Source organism: Solanum verrucosum, unplaced genomic scaffold (assembly GCF_900185275.1).
Source record: "Solanum verrucosum unplaced genomic scaffold, falcon-dt-bn FXZP01000218.1, whole genome shotgun sequence".
Taxonomy (NCBI): Eukaryota; Viridiplantae; Streptophyta; class Magnoliopsida; order Solanales; family Solanaceae; genus Solanum; species Solanum verrucosum.
The window spans coordinates 2,084,638-2,112,520 of NW_026020464.1; the positions used below are offsets into that span (position 1 = coordinate 2,084,638).

Here is a 27,883-nt window from a genome sequence, read left to right on the forward strand (position 1 = left end):
AGCGAGAGAGGGCAGAGAGTGGAGAGAGGTGAATTGTATATGTATATTTGTCGGATTGCATATGTATATCTGTCAAATAATTATATATATATAAAAATTGGTATACATATGAATTTGTATATCTGGCGAGCGAGATTGTGAGAGAGAGGAGAGGCAAGTGAGATTGGGAGAGAGGAGGGAGAGGCAATCGAGATTGGGAGAGGGATGAGAGCGAGAAAGGGCAGAGACTGAAGAGAGGTGGACTGTATATGTATATCTGCCAGATAATTGTATATATGTAATTGGTATACATATGTATTTGTAATTCTTGCGAGTGAGATTGGAAGAGAGAGGAGAGAAGCGAGCGAGATTGGGAGAAGGGAGAGAGGCGAGCGAGAGAGAGGCTAATTGTATATATGTAATTGGTATACATATGCATTTGTATATGTGGCGAGTGAGATTAGAAGAGAGAGGAGAGAAGCGACCGAGATTGAGAAAAAGGAGAGAGGCGAGCGAGAGAGAGCAGAGAGTGGAGAGAGGCTAATTGTAGTTGTATATCTGTCATATAATTGTATATATATATATGTGTATAATTGTATATATATGTGTATAATTTGTATTTGTATATGTATAAGTGATATATTTACAACTAAATTGAGGTTGTGAGCCGTAATTTGTTCAAACTATAACTATATTAGTTAATTAATTAGTATATGCTTGTTTATCCGCGTAATTTTCCTACTAAGTAGATATGACTTTAATTTGAAAAATCTTTTTCTTTTGATTAAAAAGTACACGTGTCAGCCCATTAAATCTCACTCCACGTCATAGCTGTAACAGCAGGTGGGTATAACAAAATAAATTAAATAATATAAATAAATAACACTATTAAAAAATTAAAATAAATAAAAATCCAAAAAAAGCAAAAATAGATAACAGAAATTTAAATTTTTAATGCTGTAATTTTACAGAAAAGAAAAAAAAAAGTTTTTTATTTCTTCTTCTTCGATCTCATCAGATCCCCTGTTTCTGAATCGAATTTAGGGCCTTTTTTTTTCGCCCCATTGTTTCCGAAAATTCAATTTTGGCCCGTTATGTACTCGGATTTTTATCCGTTTTACTCCGAAAATTGAGGAATTAGGATTTGTTTTTTGTATACAAAAACAATTTTTGTATATGAAATGAAATATAGATTGATTGGTTGATCTGTTTTTTATAGGAGAATTTTGGGGCTTATTTTTAGGGTTTTTGGATGAGGATTTAAGAGGAAAGATTTGATTTTTTTGAGGATTTTGGATGGCGTCAGCTCAGGTACTAAAAAAGCAAGAGCATTTGCAAGCTGGGAAAAAGAAGGTAAAAGGGTTTTGTTTGAATTTTGGAGAAAGGGTTTGTTTTGGTTTGGTTGAATTTAGTTTGTTTACTTGAATGTTTGCTAATTAATACTTCTATTTAACTCCTTGATAATGTAAATGAACTTAATTCTGAAAAAAGGTTATGTTTTGGTTTGGTTGAATTTACTGTATTTACTTGAATTTTTGCTAATTAATAGTTCTATTTATCTGGTTTAGAATGTTAATGAGCTGAATTCTACTAGGAATCTTTAGTAGTTGAGTTGGTTGGCTACCTGAACTTTAGGGAGTTTGATTTCCACCTTGTAATCCCTTTCCTGATTTTCCCTTTTAAGAAAAAGAGTTGAATTCTAGGTGGAATCATAGTAGCTTAGTTGGTTGACTAGCTGGACTTTTGTGGGTTCGATTCCCACCTTGTAATCCCCTCCCCATTTTCCCTTAATGAAAAAAAAAAGGAGCTGAATTCTATGTTTGGAGAAGGTTTTAAATGAATGGCATTCTACTTGGAGTTAGAAATATTGAGTGGTTGTAATTTGTAGAGTCTTTGGAATTGTTATAAGTACCTTTAGATAGTTATCATCTACTCGAAGTGATGGACGGACTCCCTATGTATTTTCAAGAATGTGAAGAAAAAAATTGAGGTGCACTGGCTATTTTATCCTTAATCATCCATGAACAAGGATTACTACTTGAATTTTGATTTGTGAAATCGGTCTTTAATCAAGATGGGAATGGCGTGGCCCCATCCTCACCCCAATAGTAAATTCTAGTGTTTTACTTGGAAGCAATTTCGTGTATGAAGTTAAAACACATCAAGATTTAGGTTTGAGGTTGAAGATTCCCGGTGGTTGAATAATTTCTAGAGTTTCAAGTTTTATAGACAGTTCTATTCAAGTGGGGCTGCGGCAAAAGATCACTGCCTAGATCTTCCTCCATAGGGGAAGTGCTTATATGTCTTAATACTTGAACGAATCTAGCATGAAATGAGCTTATAATGTCAATAAGATACTTCCCTTATTAAAAAAAGAAAAAAACCACTAGGTGATGCTTTACAAAAGGTCTTGCTGTACAGAGATTTGATTATTTCAGGCTTGTATTTACCCAAAAACTCTGAAACATATAATCAGGTAAAGCTGGTCAAGGACTGATTCAGAAGATAGCAAATCAGTGAGTCTGATCTGAAGCATATCTTAGTTCTGATCAATCTGATCTTTTTAGGTAGAAGTGAACATTAGCGAAAATCAGTGTGTTGAGAATTGAGATAGCTGTTTTTACGCTTATCTCTAGCTGTATAGATTACAATAATTAAAGACAGGTATTATTTCAGGGCATCTTCTATTGAAGCACTTGTTAACATAGGTAGAAGATTGCAAATCAGTGAGTCTGATTTGAAGCATATCTTAGTTCTGATTAATCTGATCTATTTAGGTAGAAGTGAACATTAGCCAAAATCAGTGTGTTGAGAATTGAGATAGCTGTTTTTATGCTTATCTCTAGCTGTATAGTTTACAATAATTAACAACAGGTATTATTTCAGGGCATCTTCTATTGAAGCACTTGTTAACTTAGGGTTTAAACTTGCAAAACATGTCATTTGTCAGTGCAAAGATTTTAATATGTTGGGACTTGGGCGGACTGGTTTTGAGGTACTTCTTTTCTTCCTTATGTGCAACCAAAGGTGGTATCCTAGGCTGCCACATCGGTGCTGATATCTTTTGGAAGCACATTGATGCTGATTTCTTTTGAAAGATCGTGCCTTAAACAATTTGAATACTTGTATTATTCGCACTGGCAATTCCCATCTTTAAGGAATCCGGGTTCATACCCTGGTAGTGGAAATACCCTTTCTTGAGCTGAGGGTCCTTTGGAAACAACCTCTCTCCCTCCATGACATAGGGATAAGGTCTATGTACATTGTACACTCTACCCTATCCAGACCCCACTTGTGAGATTTCATGGGTATTTGTTGTTGTTGTTGTTGTTGTATTTCCTTTTTAATTTATTTTTTTGAATATTGTGACCTCAAGAACTCCTAAGAAATTAAGTAGGTGTTGCCAACAAGTTGTGGCATCCTGCTAAAGCTATGGTTATCATCATAAGATGTTACGAACCTCTAAATTAATCTTCTTGCATAGTGGGTTGTAGGATACTCCCTTTTTGCTTTTTGTCTTTTCTTTTGATTTCACTAAGTTGCAATTGCCTTGTCTTACTAATGAATATCACCTGGTTTTGCTCTTTATAAAATTTGGTGCACTCCTTATTTATCTGATACTTCTGCAACTGTATCATTTGCAGCTAGAGGAATTTCGTAAGAAGAGAGCAGCAGAGAAGGCTAAAAAGACAACTTCAAATAGTCAACAGCTTGCCTCTGATGGAGGCGTTGATAATCAACATTCAGGAAATGAACACACTAGAACTAAGGACTCCAGTGGAGCTGCTACATCTGATGCTGTTGGCAGATCTGTTCTAAAGCCATCTGAAGTACATGCTAAGCATGATTTTGCGAAGCCTGATCTTACCCAGAAGTCTGATTTAATTTTTCCTAGTGATGCTAGTGCTGGTGCTACGCCTAGTTTGCACAAATACTATGATGATGCTGTTGTTAAAGCCAACAGTTATGATTTTGGCTCTTCCATCTCAGCATTGTCTCGTTTAGAAAATAAAGGGTCTAGAAGTGATGAGAATCTTAAGGTTTCTCAAACAGTAAGTGATACTTATGACAACACTGGGAAGAGGGAGAGTGATGGGGCCTTAGAAAGTGCTCCATTCGGGTTTGCGACTAACCACTCTACAGCCACTTTTCCTCCATTCCTCAATAATGACAGAACTTCCAGTCATTTCACTTATGATGATATGGGTAAACACATATCGGAGGAGAGCCATGCAAAGGATCTTTCTGTAACTAATGATGGTACTTCTCATGCTTTTCCAGCTAATGTATCACCTTCAAATCCATTCGGGTCTCGTGACGACAAACCACGTTATACAGATCGCTGGGCTAGTGACATGACTTCCGCTTCATATGGTGGTAATTTTTTTGTTTACATCTGTTCTGTTCATCTAAGTTGTGCGCTTGAGGGATCTTTGTACGCATAATATCTTTTTCTCCTTTTTTCCATTCTTCTATGGTTTCTTTGACCCAGCTGACTGATTAGTGTATGCACTATTTATTTAAACCAATTTGATGGTGCACAATCTGATATATATCTACTATTTTTTGCAGATTCTGTTCCCCGTGCTACCACGGGCACACAATTTTATCCTGAAGTTGGGAGAAATGTTGCTGGTGTGGGATCTAATAATTTTGTAGTGCCTGATAAAGGATACAGCCAGTTAAACAGCTCTGGTCTTCACTCAACTAAAACTTCTTCTTGGACATCGGACTCCAAGTATGATGGTTTTAGTTTTGATGCTAGAAGTTCTTCTAGTTACTCACAGATGTCTCCATCCACAGCTGGGGCGACTGGGAGGAGAACTCCATCTTTCCTTGATTCCATCAACATTTCAAAAGTCTCTGCTGCATCCCCTCCCTCAATAGGATCAGTTACTACAGACACATATGACTCAATGGCTTACCCCAGGGACACTCTGGGTTTATCAAATTCTGAGAACTTGACAAATTCTTCAAAATTTTCTGGTAATGGGTCAGATCTGTACAAGCATGCTGTTGAGAAAGATATGGGCAACTTGGACAACAGACATCCATTTTATTCACAGAAGCAAAATGAAGATTTTGCTGCGTTAGAACAGGTATTTTTACATCTCTTGCAGAGTAGGTATGCACAGTGTTGTCTCAACCCTGAAGCAAGGCACGAAACATGTTGAGCACTTCGCCTCGCTTTGTGGGCGCTTCAGTGTTGTCATCAATGCTCTAAGGCATGCTTTTCCATGCCCAAGTAGTGTAATCCTGAAGATGTGACACTAACCAATTGATATTTCTCTTTATCTAGTTTTTTCAATTTCTTTGTCCATAGATTTATTATTCATGCTTGTTGGACTACACATGCATATTTGTACTTTTTCTTCATTTGTGCCTTTTTCCAATAAAGCCCCAAAGGACCTTAGAGCATTTTTGGGCTTTTCGATTTTGATAACACTGGGTATACAATTGTGGAATGCCCATTTACCTACAAAAATTCAGACTGCTGTTGCTTTTGGATTGTCATAAATTCTCGCCGCTTACTTCAGTGAGAACATTGGACTAAAAACAAATGCTGTCCAGTCACCACATGAAAGGGAAACTATAGCTTATGATTTATCACTAATACCCATCTGTCCTGATAGTGAGCTACTCTCCTTACATCATATAGTTGTGTTTTATCTAAGAGCTTGTTAGATCGATTAGGTAGTGTGAAAATCTATTGATGAAAGAAAGAAACAAAGAAGACTGACGTCTGGTTTTTTTCCTTAGATTAAAAAATTTATGAAAACACAAAAACAATATACCTTATTCTCAAAGTTGTCTTTTGGAGTAATAAACATATGATCTCTATTTAATAGAAGACTTAAAGTTTTAGAGAAGGTTCTAAAATAGCTTACACTCTCTAACGTGTGTAAATAATTCCAGCCACTTCAAGAGATTCATTGTCTAGATCTTTGTTAATTTGTACCTTGTCATATATGTGGTAGGTGCAAGTAGCAAATTCGGGTCCTGCTACGAAAACAGGTTGGTATTCAAGTGGGGAAGGCTGAAGGAGTGAGGCCATTATCTACCGAACTTTCTAAATCAAATACAATGGTTTTGTCGATTATTTTTAAAAAATATACATACATATTTAGTCTGTGCATATTCAATTTAAGCTGAAAAAAGGGAAATGATTTCAGTATGTTCAATGTCTTGAAAGGTAACTTGATGTGAACTGAACACTGCCCAATTGTGTCCCTTCTTTAATTGTGAAATATAGAATGTCTTGTGTGTTTATCAAGTTAAACGAGTTTTTTTTTACACTGATCAGTTACAAATAATAAACGGACATCTTTGTTACTTCATTCAGATAATACTGTCAAGATTTATGAAGGTCCCACACATTTGTTTAATTTTTGTTCCAATTGGAGAATTGTCCCCATGCATTTGTACATGTCTAGCGGTTATGGAGCTAAAAAAAAGAGAGGATAGTCATTTATAATGTATACTAATAATTAGAGCACACCTATCTTCATCTTTCAGATAATATCCTAAATCACAAATGGTATCCTCCATTTCTATAGAGGGGTGGGGCTGCCTATCGAAAGAAGAATACTGGGACATGCATAACACATATTTGTCCGGATATAGATTGTGTAATAGGATCTTTAGTGGTAAACACTAACATGCTTTATGCTTATTTTCCACAGCATATTGAAGATTTAACACAAGAGAAGTTCTCTCTACAACGTGCTCTTGAGGCTTCGCGAACTCTAGCAGAGTCTCTAGCTGCTGAAAATTCAACTCTGACAGATAGTTATAATCAACAGGTATACTGCTGTTCATACATATGCATTTTTTCAAAACTATAAAAAGTTAGCCGACTTTCTGTAGGGAAATATATGCAAGCTAGAAATATTAGGTACATAGGCCATGTTGGTTCCAAGCCCGATGAGAGAAGCCTTTTGATGACTCAAATTAACTGTTGGCAAAACAAAAGTTCTGATTCTCCCTTATACAGCCAGTCACCATCAATATACATCAGCTCTTCTCTGATGATAATCTTTACAGCAATTATTTTCTGCATTTTTATTGTTAATCCTAATGCATTACTAAACAATTACATGTCATCTTCTTAGTTTTCTGGTAGACGTATGTAATGATTATTTTACTACTAGTCTTTTCCTGCATTTTTGTTGTAAATCCTAGATTCATTATCAAAGGTTTATTGTACCAGTGTTAGGTACTAACGCAGAATTACTAGTCAAAAATGTTAGTTCCTGTCTTTATGCTTACAATATTTGTGAGAAATATAGGAAAAGAATATTATTGAATTGTTGTTGTGTCTACATTATTACATTGAGACCCTATTTATAGACACTAGAATACAATCATTTACCAAGTAGGATACTATTTACTATTCCTATTCCTATTCTAAATAGGATTTGTATAAACCTATTCCTATTCTAATAGGATTGTATAAACCTATTCATATTCTAACACTCCCCCTCAAGCTAGTGCATACGATTCATGTACCTAGCTTGTTACATAGGTAATTAATACGAGGACCAATGGGGGGCTTGGTGAGATATCTGCAAGTTGATCAGTCAACTTCACAAAATTGACAGTCAATCTCAATGTGCTTGTCTTCTCATTAAATACTGGATTTGATGCATAATGCCGATAAAACACAGAGTGATTTATAGTGTTGAACTTCCCAAACCAAACTTGCAAAGACTATTTCAGACCATAGAGTGACTCACATAATTGACATACAAGGCAACTAAACTCCCCCTGAGCAACAAAGTGCACAAAATCTAGTATTAAGTATATGGATCATGTTGGAATTAGATGAGTCGATATTAAACAAGTCACCAAAAAATTGGTCGGAACATGTTCATACACAGAGTATTAGATTTGATGGCTAAAAGTAGTCACAATCTAACAAATAATATTTATGGGTAGGGTCGGAATGATGTCACGACCCAACTAGAAAATAGAAATTGTATAGGATAGTTCGAATTGATGGAACAACCCAATTGAAAAGGAGAAATAATATGATAGGATCGGAATGATGGCATGACCCTACTAAAAAAGAAAAAATTATACAGGTAGGGTTGCAATGATGGCACAACCCTATGCAAATCAGATTTGAGGAGTCACCGGAAAGACGAATGGAACTATGCAAATCAAATCTGAGGAGTCACTGAAAAGACACATGATGCTATGCAACTCAGATATGAGAAAGTAGTTCGGAAAAATCCATGGTACTACACAAATTAAATATGAAAAGTAGTCCGGAGATATGCATGGTACTACGCAAATAAGATATGCAAAAAAAGGTAGTCACCGGAAGGATGGCAATGTGCTACACAAATTAAATATGAAAAGTAGTCACCAGAAAGATGGCGCGGTGCTACGCAAATCAAATATGAAAAAAGTAGTCACTGGAAAGATCGCACGGTGCTACACAAATTAAATATGAAAAAATAGTCACCGGAATGATGGCACAGTCCTACACAAATTAAATATGAAAAAGTAGTCATCGGAATGATGGCACGGTGCTACACAAATTAGATATAGAAAAGTAGTCGCCGGAATGATGGCACGGTGCTACACAAATTAGATATGAGAAATAGTCACCAGAAAGATACACGGTGACCCAACTTTTGCTAACATAATCATTGGTCGGACGGGCAACATATATGGGTAATAGCCACCCGCTGGCAGCGAAAGCTCTTTGATTTTCTACCAAGATCGTAGAGGCTCTGATACCATGTGAGAAATATAAGAAAATAATATTATTGAATTGTTGTTGTGTCTACATTATTACATTGAGACCCTATTTATAGACACTAGAATACAATCATTTACCAAGTAGGATACTATTTACTATTCCTATTCCTATTCTAAATAGAATTTGTATAAACCTATTCCTATTCTCATAGGATTGTGTAAACCAATTCATATTCTAACAAGATTCTATAAACCTATTCATATTCTAACAGTATTCATTGAGTCCCTTCTATCCAACCTTGGTGGACAGAGTACCAATGCACTAGTTGAACACTTGGCCCCCGTTTAGGTTCTGATCTGAGTAGCTAAGCTATATGAAGATGGACATGGATGTCCAATACGGGTGTGAACCTAGAAGTCATATTCATCGTCATTTAAATCTTAAAATTATAGGATACGAATAGGAGTACAGTGCCAAATCCTATGTGTAACCCACAATCACACCTAAATCCTGCTGGATTGACATGTTGCGGCAGGTGGTTTTGAAGGACCCGTGTTACATAGATGAGCAATTACTTAGTTACCTATTGAAACTAAAAGGTGTAAAGAAGTGTTGATCATAAAATTTGGAAAAAGATGGACGATAATAGCTCCTCCGCATCCCAAAGCGCTGCTCTCCTAGGTGTGCAACACTAAGTAGGAGTTCACATCAACTTATGAGTTACATTCTCCTTTTAGTTCTGCCGTAGTTCTTACATGTGCTTTTGTTTCTTATTTTTCTATAGATTTACATGACCTGTTCATATGGCAGACCTCTCCTTGAAATTCTTTACACTTTTTTTAGTGATGTGTCGTTATAAAAGTGAACTGCTGTATTTCTTTTGCAGGGAAGTTTTGTTGGCCAACTAAAAGCTGAGATGGAGAGGTTGCAAGAGGAGATTAAAGCCCATCTGGTTTGTAGTTTGTACAATCTTGCTCCTTACCCCTAGCTATATTGTATTACCTAATCAGCATTTTCCTTTTGTAAACTCTTGTGGCACTTCTAGATGTTCTGTTTCTGCAACATATTTTAAATGTTGTACTTTTGGAAGTTGTATATGATGACTTGGATTCATTTATCAATTTTGTAAGGACTTGCATTTATTTCTCATCCAACACCTTTTAAAGTTTTGTTTTGTTCTGTTTGATTTATCAAGAAATATTACTGATCGATTCATTTTGGGATTGTTGATGTGACGTCGTAAAACATTAGCACCTGGCACTATAATGAGTGGAAGAGAACTAGTTGAAAGACATTTTTTGTCTTCTAAATAGACATGAATTGCTAACTTTAACATAAAGTTAGAAGATGAAGCAATACATATCTGGATCTTCCATTTCTTTACGTCCTGCTTATTTTTTCCTTACTGTGGAGTGTGCAATAGTACTACTTATGCATCTTACTTTCCTTTTAAGTCTCTTTAAAAAAAAATGTCACTTTTTATATTCAGTGCTCCTTCCGTTTCAATTTGTTTGTCCTACTTCCTTTTTAGTCCCTTTCAAAAAGAATGTCTCTTGGCAACTCTTTAATCCTAACTTTCCACATGCCATGTACGACCACTAGATTAAAGGATATTTTGGTACATTCAACATATCTTTAGTTTAAGACCACAAGATTTAAAAGTCTTATTTACTTTTTAAAACTCCATGCCAAGTCAAAACCAGACAAACAAATTGAAACGAGGGAGTAACATGTTATTTCCAATATCCCACATAACATGTTTAAGATCACACGATTCAAATGAGATTTTTGTACATCACACACATCTTTAGTTTACTCTCTTTCTGTATTTGGAAACTTTTTAATTTTGAACTTTCCATTCTGTGGTATGGATTGTAACTTTCCATAAATTTCCCATTTGTCGCGCAACGACGGAACCTTGCTTTAACCGTACTTAAATGCTTTTTTAGCCATAGAAGTGCTATGTGATATTTAAGTTCACAAGTTCTAAGGATACTTTTGATAAGTTCTCTTTCTTTCTTAACCTATTTTCCCAGTCAAGACCAACATATAAAATGAACCCAAGGGAGTCTTTATCAATTTGTTAGTTTTCTTTACTCAAATTTCCCTCTTAAAAGATCCATTCATGATTAAACCTTAGTGCTTGGTTCTGTCCTTTCTTTGGTCTGGCTTCATTTTTACCATCTCATTGTCTAACATTTGGTCTGGCAAGTGGTAACAGAACTGATTATAATTGGTTCACTTGTTTTTTATTTTGTCTGAGGCATACTTGTTTAGGTGTCTATAAAAGCCTGTTGAAGGATGTAATTATCATGTTGCTTATCAAAAGATGTATTTGATCATCTAAACTCCGCTTATCAAAAGATGTATTTGATCATCTAAACTCCGATTACAGATATTTCTAGGATTGTTTGGACAAGGATTCTGGAACTGTATGATGTACTAATTTTATTTATTGGAATTTGTTTAGATGAGTTGTGTCATATATACATGGAAAAGTCTCTTTCTTTTTCTTTCTATCAATTTTTGTAATCAGATGGCTGGATGAGTCAGTCGTTTTCAGTATTGCTTTAATTTGATGTATGTGATTTGCTTTCTTGGTTGAATTCAATGAAAACCAGGGTGAGCTTGAAGCCGTGAAAATGGAATATGCGAATGTACAATTGGAATGTAATGCTGCTGATGAGCGTGCCAAGTTATTGGCTTCTGAAGTGATTGGCTTGGAAGAGAAGGTAATTAACTGCAGTATTCCCGTCTGCTGACCAAAATAATTTCATAGGAATGTCTATACCAAAATAATTGTCAGGCATGTAGTGAGTTTATTAATTTTAATACTACATGTAGACGTAGTTGTCCTCTTTGTTACTGGTTTCACATTTAAATTTGAAAGTTGTTTAACTTGATTACCATATATCATAGATTGAATTAGTGTAATGTCATTTACATTTTAAAATTATAAGTTAGTGAGAGTCAAGTGTATAAATAAGTTAACCAGATTGATCCGTGAGATAAGGAATTATAGACTGTGTATTCACCATCAGTTGTTTAGTTTTGAGCTATAAGTCGGATTTGAGATGTCAAACCAGTGTTTTCCTGTTCCTTTTAGGTAAGTGGATGTTGTTTCTTTTTTCATTTTTCCTCGTTTCCTTTTTCGTGTTGCCAGCTAAATATGAACAGTCACTTTTGTGCCTGTTCTTCTTTTTATTTTTTCCCATTCTGTTTGAAAAAAAACATCTTATTGATAATTGGTTGAAACTCTTTTATTGGTCAGATCTTTTTTCTTTTTTAAATTTGTTAATGAGATAGATTATCTTTTCTGCTCTTTATATTTTTGTCTAAAATATTTTGTAGGCACTTCGTCTAAGATCTAATGAGCTTAAACTGGAGAAAGAATTGGAGAAGTCACAAGCTGAAATGTCTTCTTACAAGTATGTTTGAGGCTAGACTGTAAATTTATCAAGGCCGTCATGTGCCCATGTAACTCTGTTCTGGTTATAGTTGTCCTTTTATTCTATTCTCTGCTTTTCTCCTTCCTGTCCTTTTGACACCACACCCTTTTAGAGTGGGCATGCCTCTTTTCTTTTTGGTTTAAGAGGGAGGTGATTTGTGTGGCTTAATTGCTTCTTGGAGATGGAAGTACAAATCCTTTTATGAATATATGAAAAGGATGTGCCAAATGGTAGCAGAATGTATTACTTTTAGTTATGATACTTTTAAAAGATTTGTGGCTCCTGAAAGTAAGTAGTTGGGAATCATATTGGGTAGTTGCATGTACACGAGCTCATATTAATCTGTATTGGCATAAAATTTCTAGCATTAATGTAATGTGCGTGAATGAATATCAGAATAAAAAAGTTTAAATCTTATTCTCGTTAACCTCCAGATTTCTGTTGGGATGTGTTTTTATCTCATCCAACTTTCTCTATCTTCTTGCAGGAAGAAAATTGCTAGCCTTGAAAAAGATCGCCAAGATCTGCAATCAACAATCGATGCTTTAAAGGAAGGTAAGATATGGTTATATCTGCTTGTGCCAAGAGAAAAAGGCGGTTTGCGTTTTTTCATGAGATGTGTCATTTTACAAGTCTTTTCCATTTTCACTGCCTTAAAGTTTCTTTAATAATCCCAGGCTCGATAAAAGCATCCAACTATCAGAAATGAAATCAATAATTCCTCCCTGTTTCCCTATTGTCTTCTTCTAAACAGAAAAGAAGCTCTTGCAATCCAAATTCCTAAAAGCTTCTGCTAATGGAAAGTCAGTTGATCCTAGCAGGAATATGCCTACAAAAATAGATGTATCAACTTCTACAGAGGATCTTAGTATGTATTTCAGATTTCTCAAATTACTGCCTCATATTGTTTTTTAGTTTTTTAAAATTATTTTTTGCTTTATATATTCATAGAAATTCAATTTGTGTCCATTCAGGTGAAGATAATATCGCAAATGGTACCATAAATGACACTAATATGGTTGGTACTGATGGCCCCACCACCTCTTCCCTACCCGATTTTGGGCAGTTTAGTCTCGGAAGTTTGTCACCGGCCATTCCTCCAGATCAGATTAGGATGATCCAAAACATTAGTACATTAATTTCTGAGGTAGCATGATATCCTTGAGACTGATCATTTTCTACTCCCTCTAATTTTGTCCCATCATCTTTGTTCCCTTAAAAAAATAAGGCATATTTACTAACTAATAACTAAGATATTGCACTACTTGGAATGATTATAGTTAGCCTTGGAGAAAGACGAATTAACAAAAGCCCTGTCAGTTGAATCATCTCAGCGCTCTACATTGAAGGTAACTTGAACTCATGCGCTAGACAGCATCATTCTAATCTGCTTCACTTTTTTTGTGTGTGGTTAAGATCTTCACCTGAACTTTTGGATTTCTTTCTGTTTCCCTTTGTTATCTTTGAGTAAACTACAAATGCATAGTTGGACATTCTTTCTTTGGTCATATATGGATGTCTAATTTCTAAATAGCCATCCCCTACAATATGCTCAGACATTCTTGTTAATATCTGGCCAGCTTCATGTAGTGTTGGCAATAGAAGTCTCCTTGCATAAGCTTTCTTGATCTTCACAGCTAGTTTGAAGGTGGATACTAATAATTCTTCTCTCTTTATAATTGTCTTGGGGGATATGTCTTTCTGTTCATTTTTGGTATAAAGGAGTTAAACAGGGACTTAACTCGGAAGCTTGAAGTTCAAACACAAAGATTGGAGCTTTTAACTGCTCAAAGCATGGCAAGTGAAAACAGCCAAGCAAGACAACCAGATGCAGCGTCTGTACATGACAATATGCCATATGCTGATGACAATATGCCATATGCTGATGAAGGAGATGAGGTAATTTGACATATCTTGCTCTGTAAGCCTTTAACTGATATGACTTCTAATTTACTGCTTTTTGGAGTGTTAATAAAATGCCAACCTTTTAAAGATCTTTTGTTGCCTTTCTACATTCAAATTTAATAGTTCTGCACTTCTGCTGTTACCTTTCTTTTGCAAATGGAACTTCAAGTTTCAGTAAGATGGAACACCGCTCAATAAATGACAAGGCCTTAATTCTCTAGGCTGCTCTACGCAAAAGCTATTTTGTTCACTTGAACTGTAACCATTGCACTAGATCCGCTCATGTGCGCTGACCTAGTACGGCCCTGCTTGCACGGTGGTGCATATTGCCAAGCTGATAGTATCCAGTTTGATTAGTTTGATGATTGTTGTAATCTTTCCTTCTGTTCATTTTTCTCTTTTGCATCTCATTTTGATCAGGTGGTGGAACGGGTATTGGGATGGATCATGAAACTATTTCCTGGAGGGCCATCAAGACGACGAACCAGCAAGCTTCTTTAATCTCCATGGCAAGAGTACAATGATGAGTTATTTCTGCGAAAAGCTGGTCTTTTTCTCCTCTCCAGCCCTGCATTTTTGGTAGCCAAACGGAGTCCGGATTTTGTATATTATCCATGGTTTATACACACACATTGCATTCTTTTCCCCCAGAAGAAGCAAATTGTATCTAAGAGGCATTTTGGAAGATGGAATTAGCTGTTCTCGACAGTTTTGGCAATAAAACATGACCGTGTTGTTTACAAGAGAATTCGTTTATCAAACGCTGTAATGAAGATCAAGATGTGTTTAGTTGTCAATCATGAGAGAAAAAAAACTTCAAATGTTTCTTACTTTTCATGTGGAAATGATGTTTAGATCTTTGACATTGTATTCGTTATGTTGTATTTGTTGAAAGATGGGGCTTAAGAAAAGCCCAATATATCAAAAAGATGATTTTGGCCGTCCTTTGTACTTGCTTAGCAACCAGAATTCCATTGGTCTTTCTATTTACTGCCTTGTGAAGATAGAGAGGTTGTTTCTGATAGACCATTGGCCAAAGTAACCTATATGAAGAATAGTATGAATAGAAAATACAATAGTGAAGAAGTTATAATGCAAATAACCAACTACTATGTAATCAAGCAAAAAGTCATAAAAACATGTAGTAAAAAGTTGAAGAAATAAGATAGTAGGAGAGTAATACTAATAATACTGATAAAGTGAAATTAGACAACACACGATTACGTACTAACCTTGTATCTTAATCATTGATCTTCATATCCTCCTTTTAAGGTCATGTCTTCAATAAACTGCAGGTATGTCATGTTCTGTCTAATCATATCTCTCCAGTATTTTTTCGGGCCTACCTCAATCTTTCTTGAGACTCACCATAGCCAACATATTACACCTTCTCTCCACTCCCACCTTGTCCAGAATATCTGCATTCCTAATTATATCTTTCTTAGTATGCTCGCTCATACATCCATCTCAGCATATCTAATTTCTGCTACTTTCATCTTTTGGACATGCAAATTCTTTACGGATTAACACTTCTTCTCATACAACATAGCTAATCAAATATCCACTTTGTAAAACTCACACTTATCACTCCAATATATTTCATGTTTATTCACTAATTAGATTTTATGGTTTGACAACAATGTGTCCCACATCGTCATTGAATAGTAATCTTTCTTTGTTTATATTATTTTATGAAGCAACACTTCTCGCCGGGCTCAGTAGCATGGGCTTGTAACCCAAGTGGGGGCATTAGTGTGGTGGAATGTTGGGCTGTTCCAGTTGGTTGGGCTTGGTGGGCTAATTTCTGGCCTGCCCTGTCCAAGCACAGAATTGGGCCTGTGGTCCAATCGAAGGAATGGGCTTCTGGGCCCCTAAAGCGGGGTGAACTGCGTGAGTCTGGACAGAGCAACGAACAGTTTCTGCTGTGTGCAGTGGAAGGATAATGAGTTGGTGCCTTCCAAGTTCAGTAGTAGCCCACCAATTTTTTTTGGAGTTTATCCGAACCCCCTTCGACGAAAAAGTCATATATATTTTGAATCTACATAGTGAAAAACCTGATTCCAACATTGCTTTTTCGTTCCAAAATGTGGCATGAATGAAAGATTACTAAACCAACAAGTATATTACTGCTTTATGAAAATGCTTGTCATAGAAATATTACCACTAAAAATCTAAAATGCTTACTCCATATTCATATCCAATGAACTTCACGGGTACCATAATTTAAATCCGTTTTACATCTTTCGTCTTGGTTCCCACCCGTCTGATTTCCCAAACACAAGCTAGGTAGATCTTACTTTTCTTGAGAATTTTCACTAACTCCCAACAGAAGACATGACCTTAATTTACCATCAAGTTCCGAAGCCACTAATGCAAGTTAGAGTGAGGCAAAATTATTAATGAGAACAAGAATTGGAACTAATTAAATCAAGTAATAAATCAAAATATTGATGATAGAATCAAAGTTAAAATAACCATATTTTCAATATCATCAAGTAAAGGTGAGTTAACATATAAATAATATATGTTTTGTTTATAGTGGAACAAGCAATTTATCCCACATCGTTATTGGACAGATTTCTTTTCCTTTTTATAATAATCTATGATGCAACAGAATTGGATCATGTGGCCCAATTGAAAGAATGGGCTGCTGGATTCCTGAAGTGGGGCAGTCTGCGTGAGGCTCGTTTCATAGAACATGTCATAGAGCTCCCGCTTTGTGCAGTGGAAGAATAACAGACCGGTGCCTTAGTGCCTGATGGGTTGCTGCATTTAAACCACCATTTTTTTTGGGTGCTCTATACAAGAACTTGGCCTAGCATATTTTTCTCATATTGTTTTTGAAAATATCATGGTCACTTGTAGTGTTTCCCTTTCTGTAGGAATAAGTTATACATCCTGAGGCATAACTTCGTGGGTTTTGAAAACTGAACTTATGCTTTCATCGGCACAAGTTATGAACTTCTTAAGGTATAACTTTATGGGTTTTGAAAATTGAACTTATTCTTTCATCGACATAAGTTATGTAGAAATTAAGTTATGCCTTATAACATATAACTTGTGAGTTATGAACTTCTTAAGGTATAATGTTTTGAAATTGAACTTATATCTACATAGGTAATAGGCATAAGTTTACGTTTGTATTTTCAAAGATTATTGATTTGAGGAACAAAAATTAAAAACCACCCTATTTATATGATACATGTTACGTGTTGCCTATCTCATCAAAATGTTAATGCAATACGGTATTGGATACTTACTTAGGGTTGAAGCCAGGTAAGACAGAAATGGGTCCATTCAAATCCCTTTTGTATATAGAAGTTATTTAGATACTTAAATGATATATTTAAGTTTTTAACTCCTATAAATAATGTTGAATTTTCTTTTAACTTTTTCATGCATTTACTTCTCATATTTGAACTTTTTTTTATAATAGATTCCCTTTTGTAATTTTCTAATAGATTCACTCTTTTTGTACATCCAAAAAATAAAAATAAAATAAAAATTAATCAAGTACCGAAACGACACCGTTTTGGTTCCACCCTTAAAAGAATCTCATTTGATATATATTTGTGGCGCAAAACACTTGTGCAGATACACAGAGCAACAATGGCGTTTCTTACTGGAAAATTCTCTGCTTTACCTTTCAAATTTTACACTATTTTATCTTCTTCACAACAACAAGGTTCTCTTCCTCTTCATTTCCACATAACTAAACAAATTTCCTCTAAGAGGAATTTTTTTTTACAAAAAATGACAAACTTTTGCTATGAGTTTTTTTTTAAAAAAACTTAAACTTTGTGTGTTGATGTTGTTTGAATTCTTCAACAGATGCAAACCAAAATCCGAAATCAGTGAAAATTAGAGAAGATTGGAGGAAAAAATCTCGACCTATTCCTCCTGGTGGGACTTATCCAGCTAAAGACCACTGCAGGTTCATAATTCTGCTTCTTTTTTAAATTAAAATTTTAGCTTTTAATGCTGTAATGGCAGGTAAATGCGTAGCTTGATCATTTTTCTATTTTTTTTTTGAAGTTTTGTTTTTGTAGGTTAGAATAGTGAAAAAGTTGTCATTTTTATTTGTTATCTATAAACTATGACATAAATACATAGATAGATATCTTGAGTTGGCCTCTACTAGCAACTGAACACTCAAAGTGAGCATCTCAACTGGTTTCCGCTGTGTGAGTTGAACACTCCCAACTTATAAAATGATCATGTAAGACGCATAGCGTCGGGTGTCTACGAAAAACAGTGCGGATGAGTGGAAGTGTCTAGATGTGCATTCTTAAAATTGGAGTGTTTAGTTGTCAGTTAAGCAAAGTTAAGGTGTTTATTTATGTATTATGCGTTAAACTATTATGTGTTTGAAGATTTTTCCCTTTAGGAAACTATGGTGGCTCAGTTTTCATAGTAAATGTGAAAGAATTATAAATATGAGGGAGATTGGACATTAATTTGGCATGAAGTATAAAAAAGAAGTGAAATATTCAATTTGAAATGGAGGAAGCATTCATTGGGTCTTTGAAGCATCGTTACTTTCCATCTAAATAGCTAAGCACGTGAAATGTTTTAGCTATTTCCAGTGGTAAAACATGAAAAGAAGGACAATGCTTGTAATCAATTCGTCCTAAGTTGGGTCAAGTTTTGTAGAATGGAAAAAAAAAGAGCTTGAATGATGAAGTATTGTTTGGAAGACTGAAATATAAGTGCTGATGTTGACAAGAATGTCATATATAATAATTAACATTTTTTTTTTGAAATTGGTAACTAATAATTAACATTATTATATACTAATTTAATGTTTTTGCGGATTATAAGTTAGTATCATCTTTAACCACTCATCTTCATACTTATTTAAATTAATTGCTTGTATATTTTGTGACTATTTCGTAAATCATTATAGTAGTTTTTATCTGATGGTAGTATAATATTTCTGGTTTGCAGCCACTGTGGTTTGTGCGACACTTACTACATTGCTCATGTGAAGAATGCATGTGCTTTCTTGGGGGATGGCATGTCTAGAGTTGAAGTGAGTCTTTCTCTACTTTTGTACATGTCATGATACTGTTGCTTTTAGTTGCAGTTCTTATTGTTTATGCCTAGTTTTTGTTCCTTAAGTTTGTCATAAATGACCGACTGGAGTTTGATTATTGCATGCTTTCATTGTCACATGCAGATTTTCCCTGTGAATTTCGTTTTGTCTTTTGTCCTTTGAAAAGCTATCTCATCCATATGGATTTACATCTTATGAATATATACAGTGTATGCAGTACAACAAGACTTGGCTGTGTTATTGCAGTGTGTTGTGGAAGTCATAAGAAAAGTTTGCAAGCTAGAAAGATGCTCAGAGAGAGTAGTGGTTCATGTTCTCTGATACCATGTAATCCACTATTAGCTTGTGTGCAATTGAATCCATCTCTCTTTTTTTCACCCCTCTTTCATTAAAATCCCTTTTATGGGAGCATGAGAGATTTTAACACTTGGTTACTAGGAAAAGTTGCATACTAGAACTTGATGGGTTCTCTGGTCCTTGCCCCTGACCCCAACTAGTTTTTTCACAAGTATGTTTGAATTTTATTTTACTGTTTCACTCTCTTGGGTAAAAGGTATGCTGCTTTGAATGTTGACAAGATATGGGAATAAATGAAGTTTTAAGCATTATTATAGAGCTAGTAATTACACAAGGGTACAAGACACGCATATTGGATCTTTATAAGAATGATTTCTCTAGTTGTTAACATAATCTCGCCATACTGAAATATATGGGGTGGAAAATGTTATACTGAACCACAGTATGGTTGGACTCTAATCAGACTCCTCATAGAGCAATGGGGAAACATTCATAGACCTGCATCAAGGTCTTCACTATGGTGTACATCTGTCCTCTTCTCTTTTCTGTTTTCTTGTTTTTTCTATCTTGTGTTTAGTAATATCATACAGCCCATCATAGTTTACAGGTACAACGTAATCTCGTGACAGGTCAAACTTTTTTTCCCCAATTTTATACAAGTTCTTTTTTATCTTTTGTCATTGTCCAAAGGAACTTGGTCAAGTTTGAAAATTAGTCCGTCTTTAGTTTGACTGGTGGGTGGAGGGTGATAGGGGGTTCATATAAGTTCTTTTATGAGAATGAATGATTTGACTACTCACTAAAAAACTTCAGTGCTGGCTACGAGTAGCAGTTCCTTGAAATACGTTCTCAACTCACTCATGCTATGCTATTAGGACCTTCTCTTTTGGTCAAATTCATATGAAGTAGCTCAAAGTAATCAGATAATGTTTTGGATGGAAAAGTAACCAGATAATATTGACTGTTCCTTATCATCTTCTTTAGGCTTTGGAACCTATTGTCCATGGACGAGGACGGAAAGAAGATTCCTTGGATGAGACTTATATGGGGGTGTATGAGAATCTATTGTATGCTCGTAAAACTAAGCCTGTGGAAGGTACAACTTTGGATGCTCTTATGTAGTATTCTAATTCAAATTACAGTTGTTTGTCTTTTTGTGCTTCTCTAGATCACTAAAAGAATGTGCCAATTTCTTATAAATCATCTGGTCTTATTCCTATCTTTTCTTTTCTTTCTGGCATTCAGGAGCTCAATGGACGGGGATAGTGACAACTATTGCCGTGGAGATGCTAAAAGCTGGGATGGTGGAAGCTGTTATTTGTGTCCAGAGGTATGGCTTGCATCCAATTTGGTTAAAAATAATTTAGTTCTCCCTCCTGGTTACTTTCATTGTACATGAGTTATGCATTTGAAATTTTGGTTTCTCATTTATCTTTTTTTTTTTTTATAATTATTTTATATTTATTATCCTGCAATTCATGGACTCTTACCTTTTTTTTTTTACATTGTTTAGTGATCCAGAAGATCGATTTGCTCCCCGACCTGTCCTGGCAAGGTTTGTGACTGGAATTCCTGAGCTATTTGTATTCATGTTGATTTTTTACTTGTTAATTTAACCATTTCCATCCTCCTCTTTAATTTTATGTTTCTAATAGGACTCCAGAGGAAGTTATAGCAGCTAAAGGTGTTAAGCCGACATTGTCTCCTAATCTAAATACTCTTGCCTTAGTTGAGGTTTCTTCTTCCACTTCCATTATCATCAGAATCTTTGATTGTTCTGTTGTCATCAATGCATATATAATTTGTGTAACTCTATTGAATTCTGAATGGAGTATGTTGTCATGGATTGAAGATGTCATATCTCTCCTTTATAGGTAATTGGAACTTGTGTAGCTATGCTTTGTTATTCTTCCACCGCACCACCAAATTAGCTTTACTATCACCCCCTCTCTCCCCTTTCAGACCGCCACAATCTAATACTTAATCAAATTGCCCCAATCGGGGATTTCATTAAGAGAAGCTCTTTTGCTTTTCTGATTTGTTTCATATGATGGTTCGAGCTGAATTCCTTTCCTGACAATTTCAGAGTCTTTTCGCCAAATGTTTCCTCTCTATCCGTTGGAAGGTCGTAGGTATTTTTTTTTTACTTCATTTTAACAATGTGAGCTTATTTTTCCCCAAATGCATTCTCCCTTTCTTTTGGGAAGTATCAACCATCTGCATATCACACTTGTAAGGGTAGGCTTCTAGTTATTTCTTTTCATAACAATGCAATCATGGAATTTCACACTTTCTAGTCGTGCATGCTCTAAAGCGTTAAAAATTGGGCTTTAAGAGATTCCAGTTTTCACTGAGGATTGTCATGCAAGTTTATAGTATCACGCAAATTTATAGTATAATTTGTAGTTCAAATGTTGAAGTAAGCAATATTTTTTCCTGGAAACAGGCAGCTGGTGTAAAGCGCCTTCTCTTCTGCGGGGTTGGCTGCCAAGTTCAAGGTATTCATGTTGTTATTATCTCTTCGTCTCTGCTTCAAACTTGATGTTGTCATTACAATTTACATCTCTGTATCTTAAGCAGAACAATTTCCTAACTTGCAGCTTTAAGATCAGTGGAGCAATATTTGAATCTGGAAAAGCTTTATGTACTAGGTACTAACTGTGGTGAGTAGTCGGTGGCATTCATAGACTCCTTCCCTCACATCTTTGATCATGTCTAATATAGCTATCAACTGCTAGAAATTTGATTATGTTTGCAATTACGTGTGTTTGGACAAATATCTAATCTATTTATTTTTTTATTAAATAACAAAAGGTTTGATCTATTAACATCACCCATAGGAGTCCTTGTTAGTTGTTAGTATCTCAAAAAAGAGTCAACTTATTTTTTACAGTTTGTCCTCCACAGAAGCAGGGAGAGAAAATAAGACATATAGTAAGTGGACAAACTGGATAAAGATTCAATGGAATCTTTTATGATGCTCCCTCCGTTTCAATTTGTTTGTGTGGTTTTGACTAGGCACGAAGTTTAATAAAGTAAAGAAAACTTTTGAATTTCGTGGTCTTAAACTAAAAATATGTAGAATGTACCAAAATGCCCTTTAACTTGTGGTTTTAAATAGGCCATGTGGAAAGTTGGAATTAAAGAGTTTCAGAAAAGGGAAAGAAACATTCTTTTCAAAACGGACTGAAAAGGAATAAGACAAAGATATAGTAAGTGGGATGCTCTATAAACTGCTTTTTATTATAATCTCCTTTCCCCTCTAAGGTATTTTTTAGGCAATATAGACCCATACTAACTGTCTTTTCTCAACAGTGGATAATGGACCACGAGAAGGCTTAGATAAGTTTCTGAAGGCTGCTAGCAGTGAACCTGAAACAGTTCTCCACTATGAGTTTATGCAAGACTACAAGGTGTGCTCCTGTTATATTACTTTCATAAAGAAAAAAAGGTGAGCTCCTGTTACTCTTTTATGACAAGCTGAGCTTCATTGTGAGACAACCTATGCATAACCTCTGTGATCTTGGAATTCTATCCATTCAAGTATAAGAACAAGGAAACCAACTTCTATATTTTGTGTTTGTCATGACGATATGCTCTCTGATTTTGTTGTAATCTAAAACTTCGTTAAACAGCCTTTCTTAGCCTGATAACTAGGGTGCTTTTTTAGAATATGGTTTTATTTGGTTGGTGAGGTAAGTTCATTCATGAAGATGCACTTCAATATATCATATTGTCTCCATCTTGATAAATTTTATATGACACATTTTTATTTTGGGTGTACAAAAATCTTTGACACCATCTTACTAACAATATAATTTTATACAACTTCATCAGTTTCTTGAATTTAAATCTTTTTGAATAGTCAAATTATTAAGGTTGGATTTGGCATTTCTATGTCAACCTAATTTCGTTAACAAAAATATTTTAATATTTTCCTCAACTACTACCTATAAAATACACAAATCAAACTAATATCTTAAGTACCATTTTCGTCCTCTGGTGTCGTGTTGAATTTGACGGAGGGTGTACTATCCTTTCTTGGATCAGAATCAAATCTACCAATAAGTAGGATCTTGCAAATGAGAAAGACTAAACTAAGCTCATATGTGCTTCATCACCTCGTAGATGAAAACATTTCGACAGTTAATCCTGTAAAACCATATTTTAGCTTTCTTCTTTTACTATGATTTAAAGGATATACTATTGAATTACATGTGAGAGTTTTCTAATCAGTTGAAGCACCTGTCTAAGCTCTACATTTCAACAGGTCCATCTGAAGCATTTGGATGGCCATATTGAAGAGGTAAAATAGCATCTTCTTTTTCGTATCTTTTGTTTTATTTGAATGCTGTTTATTCAGATCTATATTTCACTAAGCAGGTTCCCTATTTCTGTTTACCAGCAAATGATTTGGTTGATGTTATTGCGCCATCTTGTTACAGGTATTTCAATTGCTTATTCCTGATTTGCTGAAGCCTTTAAACAATATCTGCATACTTAACCTGTAGACTTTTTGGGTCAGAGGTCGGTGGTGGACAAGTCTGAATATAATTTTTTTTGTTCCTTCTCTTTGTGCTCGTGGAAATGATTCTTTCTTTCTCTCTATGAGTTGATCCAGTTAGTCAATCAACTATAAATTAATCCTACATTAGTTTGGGTGGCTTTATGTATCCTCTGCATCCATCGTGCTCTGTTAGGTCAATTTTGTTCCAATATCTAATAATTTGTGTTATAAGGAAATTATGGGTTATTTAAAACTAAAGATGTGAAATATCACACTTACCCCTACGTGGATATACTAGTCTTCAACTAGAATAAAAAGACCCTTGACAAGCACTAGCACTAATAATGCAAGCGTAGCAACAACTATGCTTGAATGACTGCATCTTTGCTAGTTGGTATCACCTATATGGATATGGAGGTTTATGTGGGATGTAGTCAAACCGTCTTAGGCGACAATTCTCTAAGTGAGCTACTTAGACGATCTACTGGATATTATTTTTTTATAAAATGTGTTAATCACCCGAAAAATTATTGCATGCCAACTATTTCTCTTATGAAGTTCATAGAAATGTAACTTCTCATCTCATTTTTGGACCCAGTTATAAATCAAAAGAAACTATGATCTCAATAATGCTCGTAATATCCGTTCTTGGTCAAACTATTCTAGATACTTTGTTCATGGAGTAAGGGTGAAAATCTGTGGAAGAAAATTTGGTGTGCAGACAAAGATTTTGTAGATTAACAAATTTGATGACAAACAAAATCTTCAGGAACCGTCTTTCTTCCTAATAGTTAATATATTTAGTATTCAGTTACATTCGTATTGAGAAAATTCCTTCACTTATGGAGCATAAACTAGGGGAAAAGTATACATAAGTATGTTAGTATGTGCACGAAGGTAGTGTCATGGGCTTATCACGTTCTACGTGATCTCTGGTTCTCACTTGTAAGTTGTCTCCTCTGATATGGACAATTGGGTTAAATCAAGTTTGATAAGCCGTGTAAAACTATACTTGTAGTTGAGTTTGTTGCATATAGTAGCATTCCCTGCCGTGTCAATTTAGGAAATAAAGAAATCATCAAACTAATAAAACATTCTTTTAGACAATGTCAACATGGATTTCAGCTGCTCTACAAATGTCCTTAAGGCTTAAGGTTAAGATGCTATGTAGTTGGAGAAGTCTAAATGGACATTCTATACAAGCTTCACGTTTCCTACATTCTCATTTATCATATATTTCATTTTCCTGTCTCTCATTCTTCAGATATGAACTTGTGCTGATCTGTAAACTGTTCTTTCCTTCTATGTTACAGCTGTTTTGACTACACAAATGGCTTGGCGGTGAGTTCTCTGTTCATAATCAAAGGCCCTGATATATTGCACAATACAATTTTCACAAAGAATACAGAGAAAAGAAACATCCAAGAGCAGCATGTGCACAGTACATACACATACGTTAAGACTTTCAAATAGCAACGGAAAGCATACTCTTAAATGCTACTTTGATTAGTCTTAGATGCTGAAAGGTGAAGTGTTACTAGTGGAATGTTAAATTTTACTGGTGTAATTTCCTGCATTTTCAAATGTCTATTTGTCTATTATGTTTGCCACTTATAATTAGGTCTGTATTGTAGTCATCAAATCATTAAATCTTGAATACATCTCCTCTCTCTTCATGTCTCACAAACAAAGCTTTTTCTAGTGCGTAGTTTTTTGACAGGGAAAGAGGTTTTGCAAAGGCATCCTCGATCATTGAGGAATTTATAGGTTCTAGAGCTAGACCTGGCCACTCATTTGCTCCAACTGTTTTCAAGTGAAAGCTTGTGACAGATCTGGAGATTAGATTCAGTGGTTGAGGTCCAAGGGGGGATTTTGTAGCAAACTCATTTTGGTCTTGGATGGTAATGCATTATGGTTCCGTCATAAGTTTACTCTTTAAGGTTTCTAGAATTCGTATCATTGAAGATTTGATGCTGCATATCTTATTATCCATGACAATTAAGTATTTTTGCTCCTTGAAGATTTATCAGTCGCTGTCTTGCTCTATTACAGTAGTTTCCAAACATTAACGTGACAGATTATTTCTTTTAAATAAAAGCAAAGCTTGATAATCCCGGTGCATGCCAACATTTCAAATCTTACCTTTAAGGAACTTTTCAGGATTTGGTGGTGGGATACATGGGTGTGCCGAAATACAGTGGAATCAGCATGATGCAGCATCCCCAGTATGTTACTGTCAGGTAAAGTATTGCCAAATCTTATAAGCCGTTGACAGGTTAAAAGGACATGCTGATTGCTCTACCCTCAAATAATCTTGTTTAAGAGATACTTTTGCACATTCCAAATGCAGAAATGAACGTGGTAGAGAAATGCTAAACCTTATCGAGAACCTCTTGGAAATTACTCCAACGATAAGTAGTGTAATACATGATGCTCCATCTCACAACTTTTCCTTTAAACTCTTTCTTGTGATATACTTATTTCAAAGCATGCATCTTTTTTCAGGGTAAGCGGCGTCCATTTGTCGTGGAAACCGTGAAGGCAGATGATGAAGCAAAATTTGGTATGTGGTATTTTGTGATATTTATTCATTTCATAAGTTGTTACTAAGCAGGCTCTCTCTGTACCCATAGTGCTGCTGGTTTAGAATTTGATACCTGCTCTCGGGGTTTTGTACTGTTCTTTGTTGGGTTCATGTGCAAGTATCAACCATCTGACTTTTTTCCCTATCCCTTTTCCCTTTCAATGTTGTTAAAAAGTATGAAATGTTAGGGTCTCAATCTTTCTTGATGCTGAGTCCATTTTCTAATATTTGCTTGTTCAAGTTATGCGTAATTTGATGGATTTATCACTACGCTTGGAAATTGATTGTAGATGAATCTCAATTTACTTCGATAACATTCATAAGCAAGTATGTTACGTATATACAGGCATAACAGGTTACTGGTTCATTTACTTCTATAGTATGTTACACATCTCATCGACTGTTTATTTAAGATTAACCTTAATTTGTTTTAATCCTTGTAAGTCAAGTGGATTTAGCTATTTAAGTTGCTTCAATTACTTCATTTGTTATGATACTCCCGGTTGATTACAGTATGCTGAAGGCAGAACCTCGAGAAGTAAATCCATTTCTGTTATATTCTTGAAGTAAATATTTTTCTTGAACACCTTCTGGTGATCTCACAAGACTTAATGCAGAAACTTTCTGAATTTCCAGGAAGAGGTCCTTCTCAACCTGCTCCAAAGTTTGTTGGAAATTTAATAGCATTTCTTCTCAACATAGTAAGAACTTTTTGTTCATTGACTTGTTACTTTCAGAAAGGACAACAAATTCCCTGTGCTTAAACTTATTTCTCTGGGTTCAGGTCGGACCGAAGGGTCTAGAATTTGCACGTTACTCGCTAGATTATCACACAATCAGAAATTACTTACACGTAGTCCGCAAATGGGGAAAAGAAAGGTTTGTAGAAATTCATATTTGTTCCAGTATGATGGATTACACTAATTTTTTCTCACTCGTGTTTTTGTGAAATTGCAGAGCGGACAGACATATGCCTGAATATTCAAAGAAAATTGTTAGCATGTACAACCAGAGTGGAGAAATTGATCAAATGCTTTCCAAAAAGTGAATAATTTGATGGTGAAACTTTGGTGTTTGCAGCTCAGGCTTTGGTGAACAAAGTTATCCAGTACCTATGCTGGTGGGAGGCAGCAAGTATCCCGTAAAGTAGTCGAGGTGCGTGCAAGCTAACCCGTACAGCACGGTTATCAAAAAAACCTTGGTGATTGCAAGTTGCAACTCCTTGTGTAGTGTCAAATTAAACATGCATCTGAATTAACTCTTTTTGATAGAAATGTAATTCCTTTTATAATAATTAACTATGTTGACTATTGGTAAAAACAATTCTGCATGCATGTGATTTAGTTTCAAATGCTTGTGCTTTTGATAGTGAATCCATGATATCACATTTGATTTA

At 35.2% G+C, this 27,883-nt stretch overlaps 3 protein-coding genes across 5 annotated transcripts in view; 2 read left to right on the top strand and 1 right to left on the bottom strand.

The window, feature by feature from the left end:
* LOC125808712 (flocculation protein FLO11-like) overlaps nt 1-27,883 on the bottom strand; it is a 119,056-nt gene that overhangs the window by 29,796 nt on the left and 61,377 nt on the right. The gene's annotated exons all lie outside the window — the stretch shown is intronic.
* On the top strand, nt 973-14,992 carry LOC125808880 (protein BLISTER). 3 transcript variants are annotated; one of them, XM_049488548.1, is made up of 13 exons: nt 973-1,332; nt 3,624-4,356; nt 4,552-5,078; nt 6,663-6,782; nt 9,576-9,641; nt 11,311-11,421; nt 12,041-12,117; nt 12,626-12,693; nt 12,893-13,006; nt 13,113-13,285; nt 13,419-13,487; nt 13,861-14,037; nt 14,464-14,992. In XM_049488548.1, exons 1-13 carry the CDS (start codon nt 1,276-1,278, stop codon nt 14,542-14,544), a joined length of 2,373 nt encoding a protein of 790 aa, XP_049344505.1. In that variant the 5' UTR covers nt 973-1,275; the 3' UTR covers nt 14,545-14,992. The 3 variants fall into 3 exon arrangements, with proteins under 3 accessions (XP_049344505.1, XP_049344506.1, XP_049344507.1); XM_049488549.1 differs by having other exon boundaries at nt 3,624-4,353; XM_049488550.1 differs by having other exon boundaries at nt 3,624-4,239.
* Nucleotides 17,592-27,883, top strand: LOC125808881 (7-hydroxymethyl chlorophyll a reductase, chloroplastic). The gene is made up of 19 exons (XM_049488551.1): nt 17,592-17,728; nt 17,875-17,977; nt 18,991-19,075; nt 20,381-20,492; nt 20,642-20,726; nt 20,910-20,951; nt 21,052-21,130; nt 21,843-21,894; nt 21,997-22,059; nt 22,712-22,809; nt 23,667-23,702; nt 23,780-23,841; nt 25,217-25,244; nt 26,064-26,143; nt 26,254-26,323; nt 26,409-26,466; nt 27,124-27,188; nt 27,272-27,366; nt 27,445-27,883. The coding sequence occupies exons 1-19, from the start codon at nt 17,653-17,655 to the stop codon at nt 27,533-27,535; spliced, it is 1,380 nt and encodes a 459-aa protein (XP_049344508.1). The 5' UTR covers nt 17,592-17,652; the 3' UTR covers nt 27,536-27,883.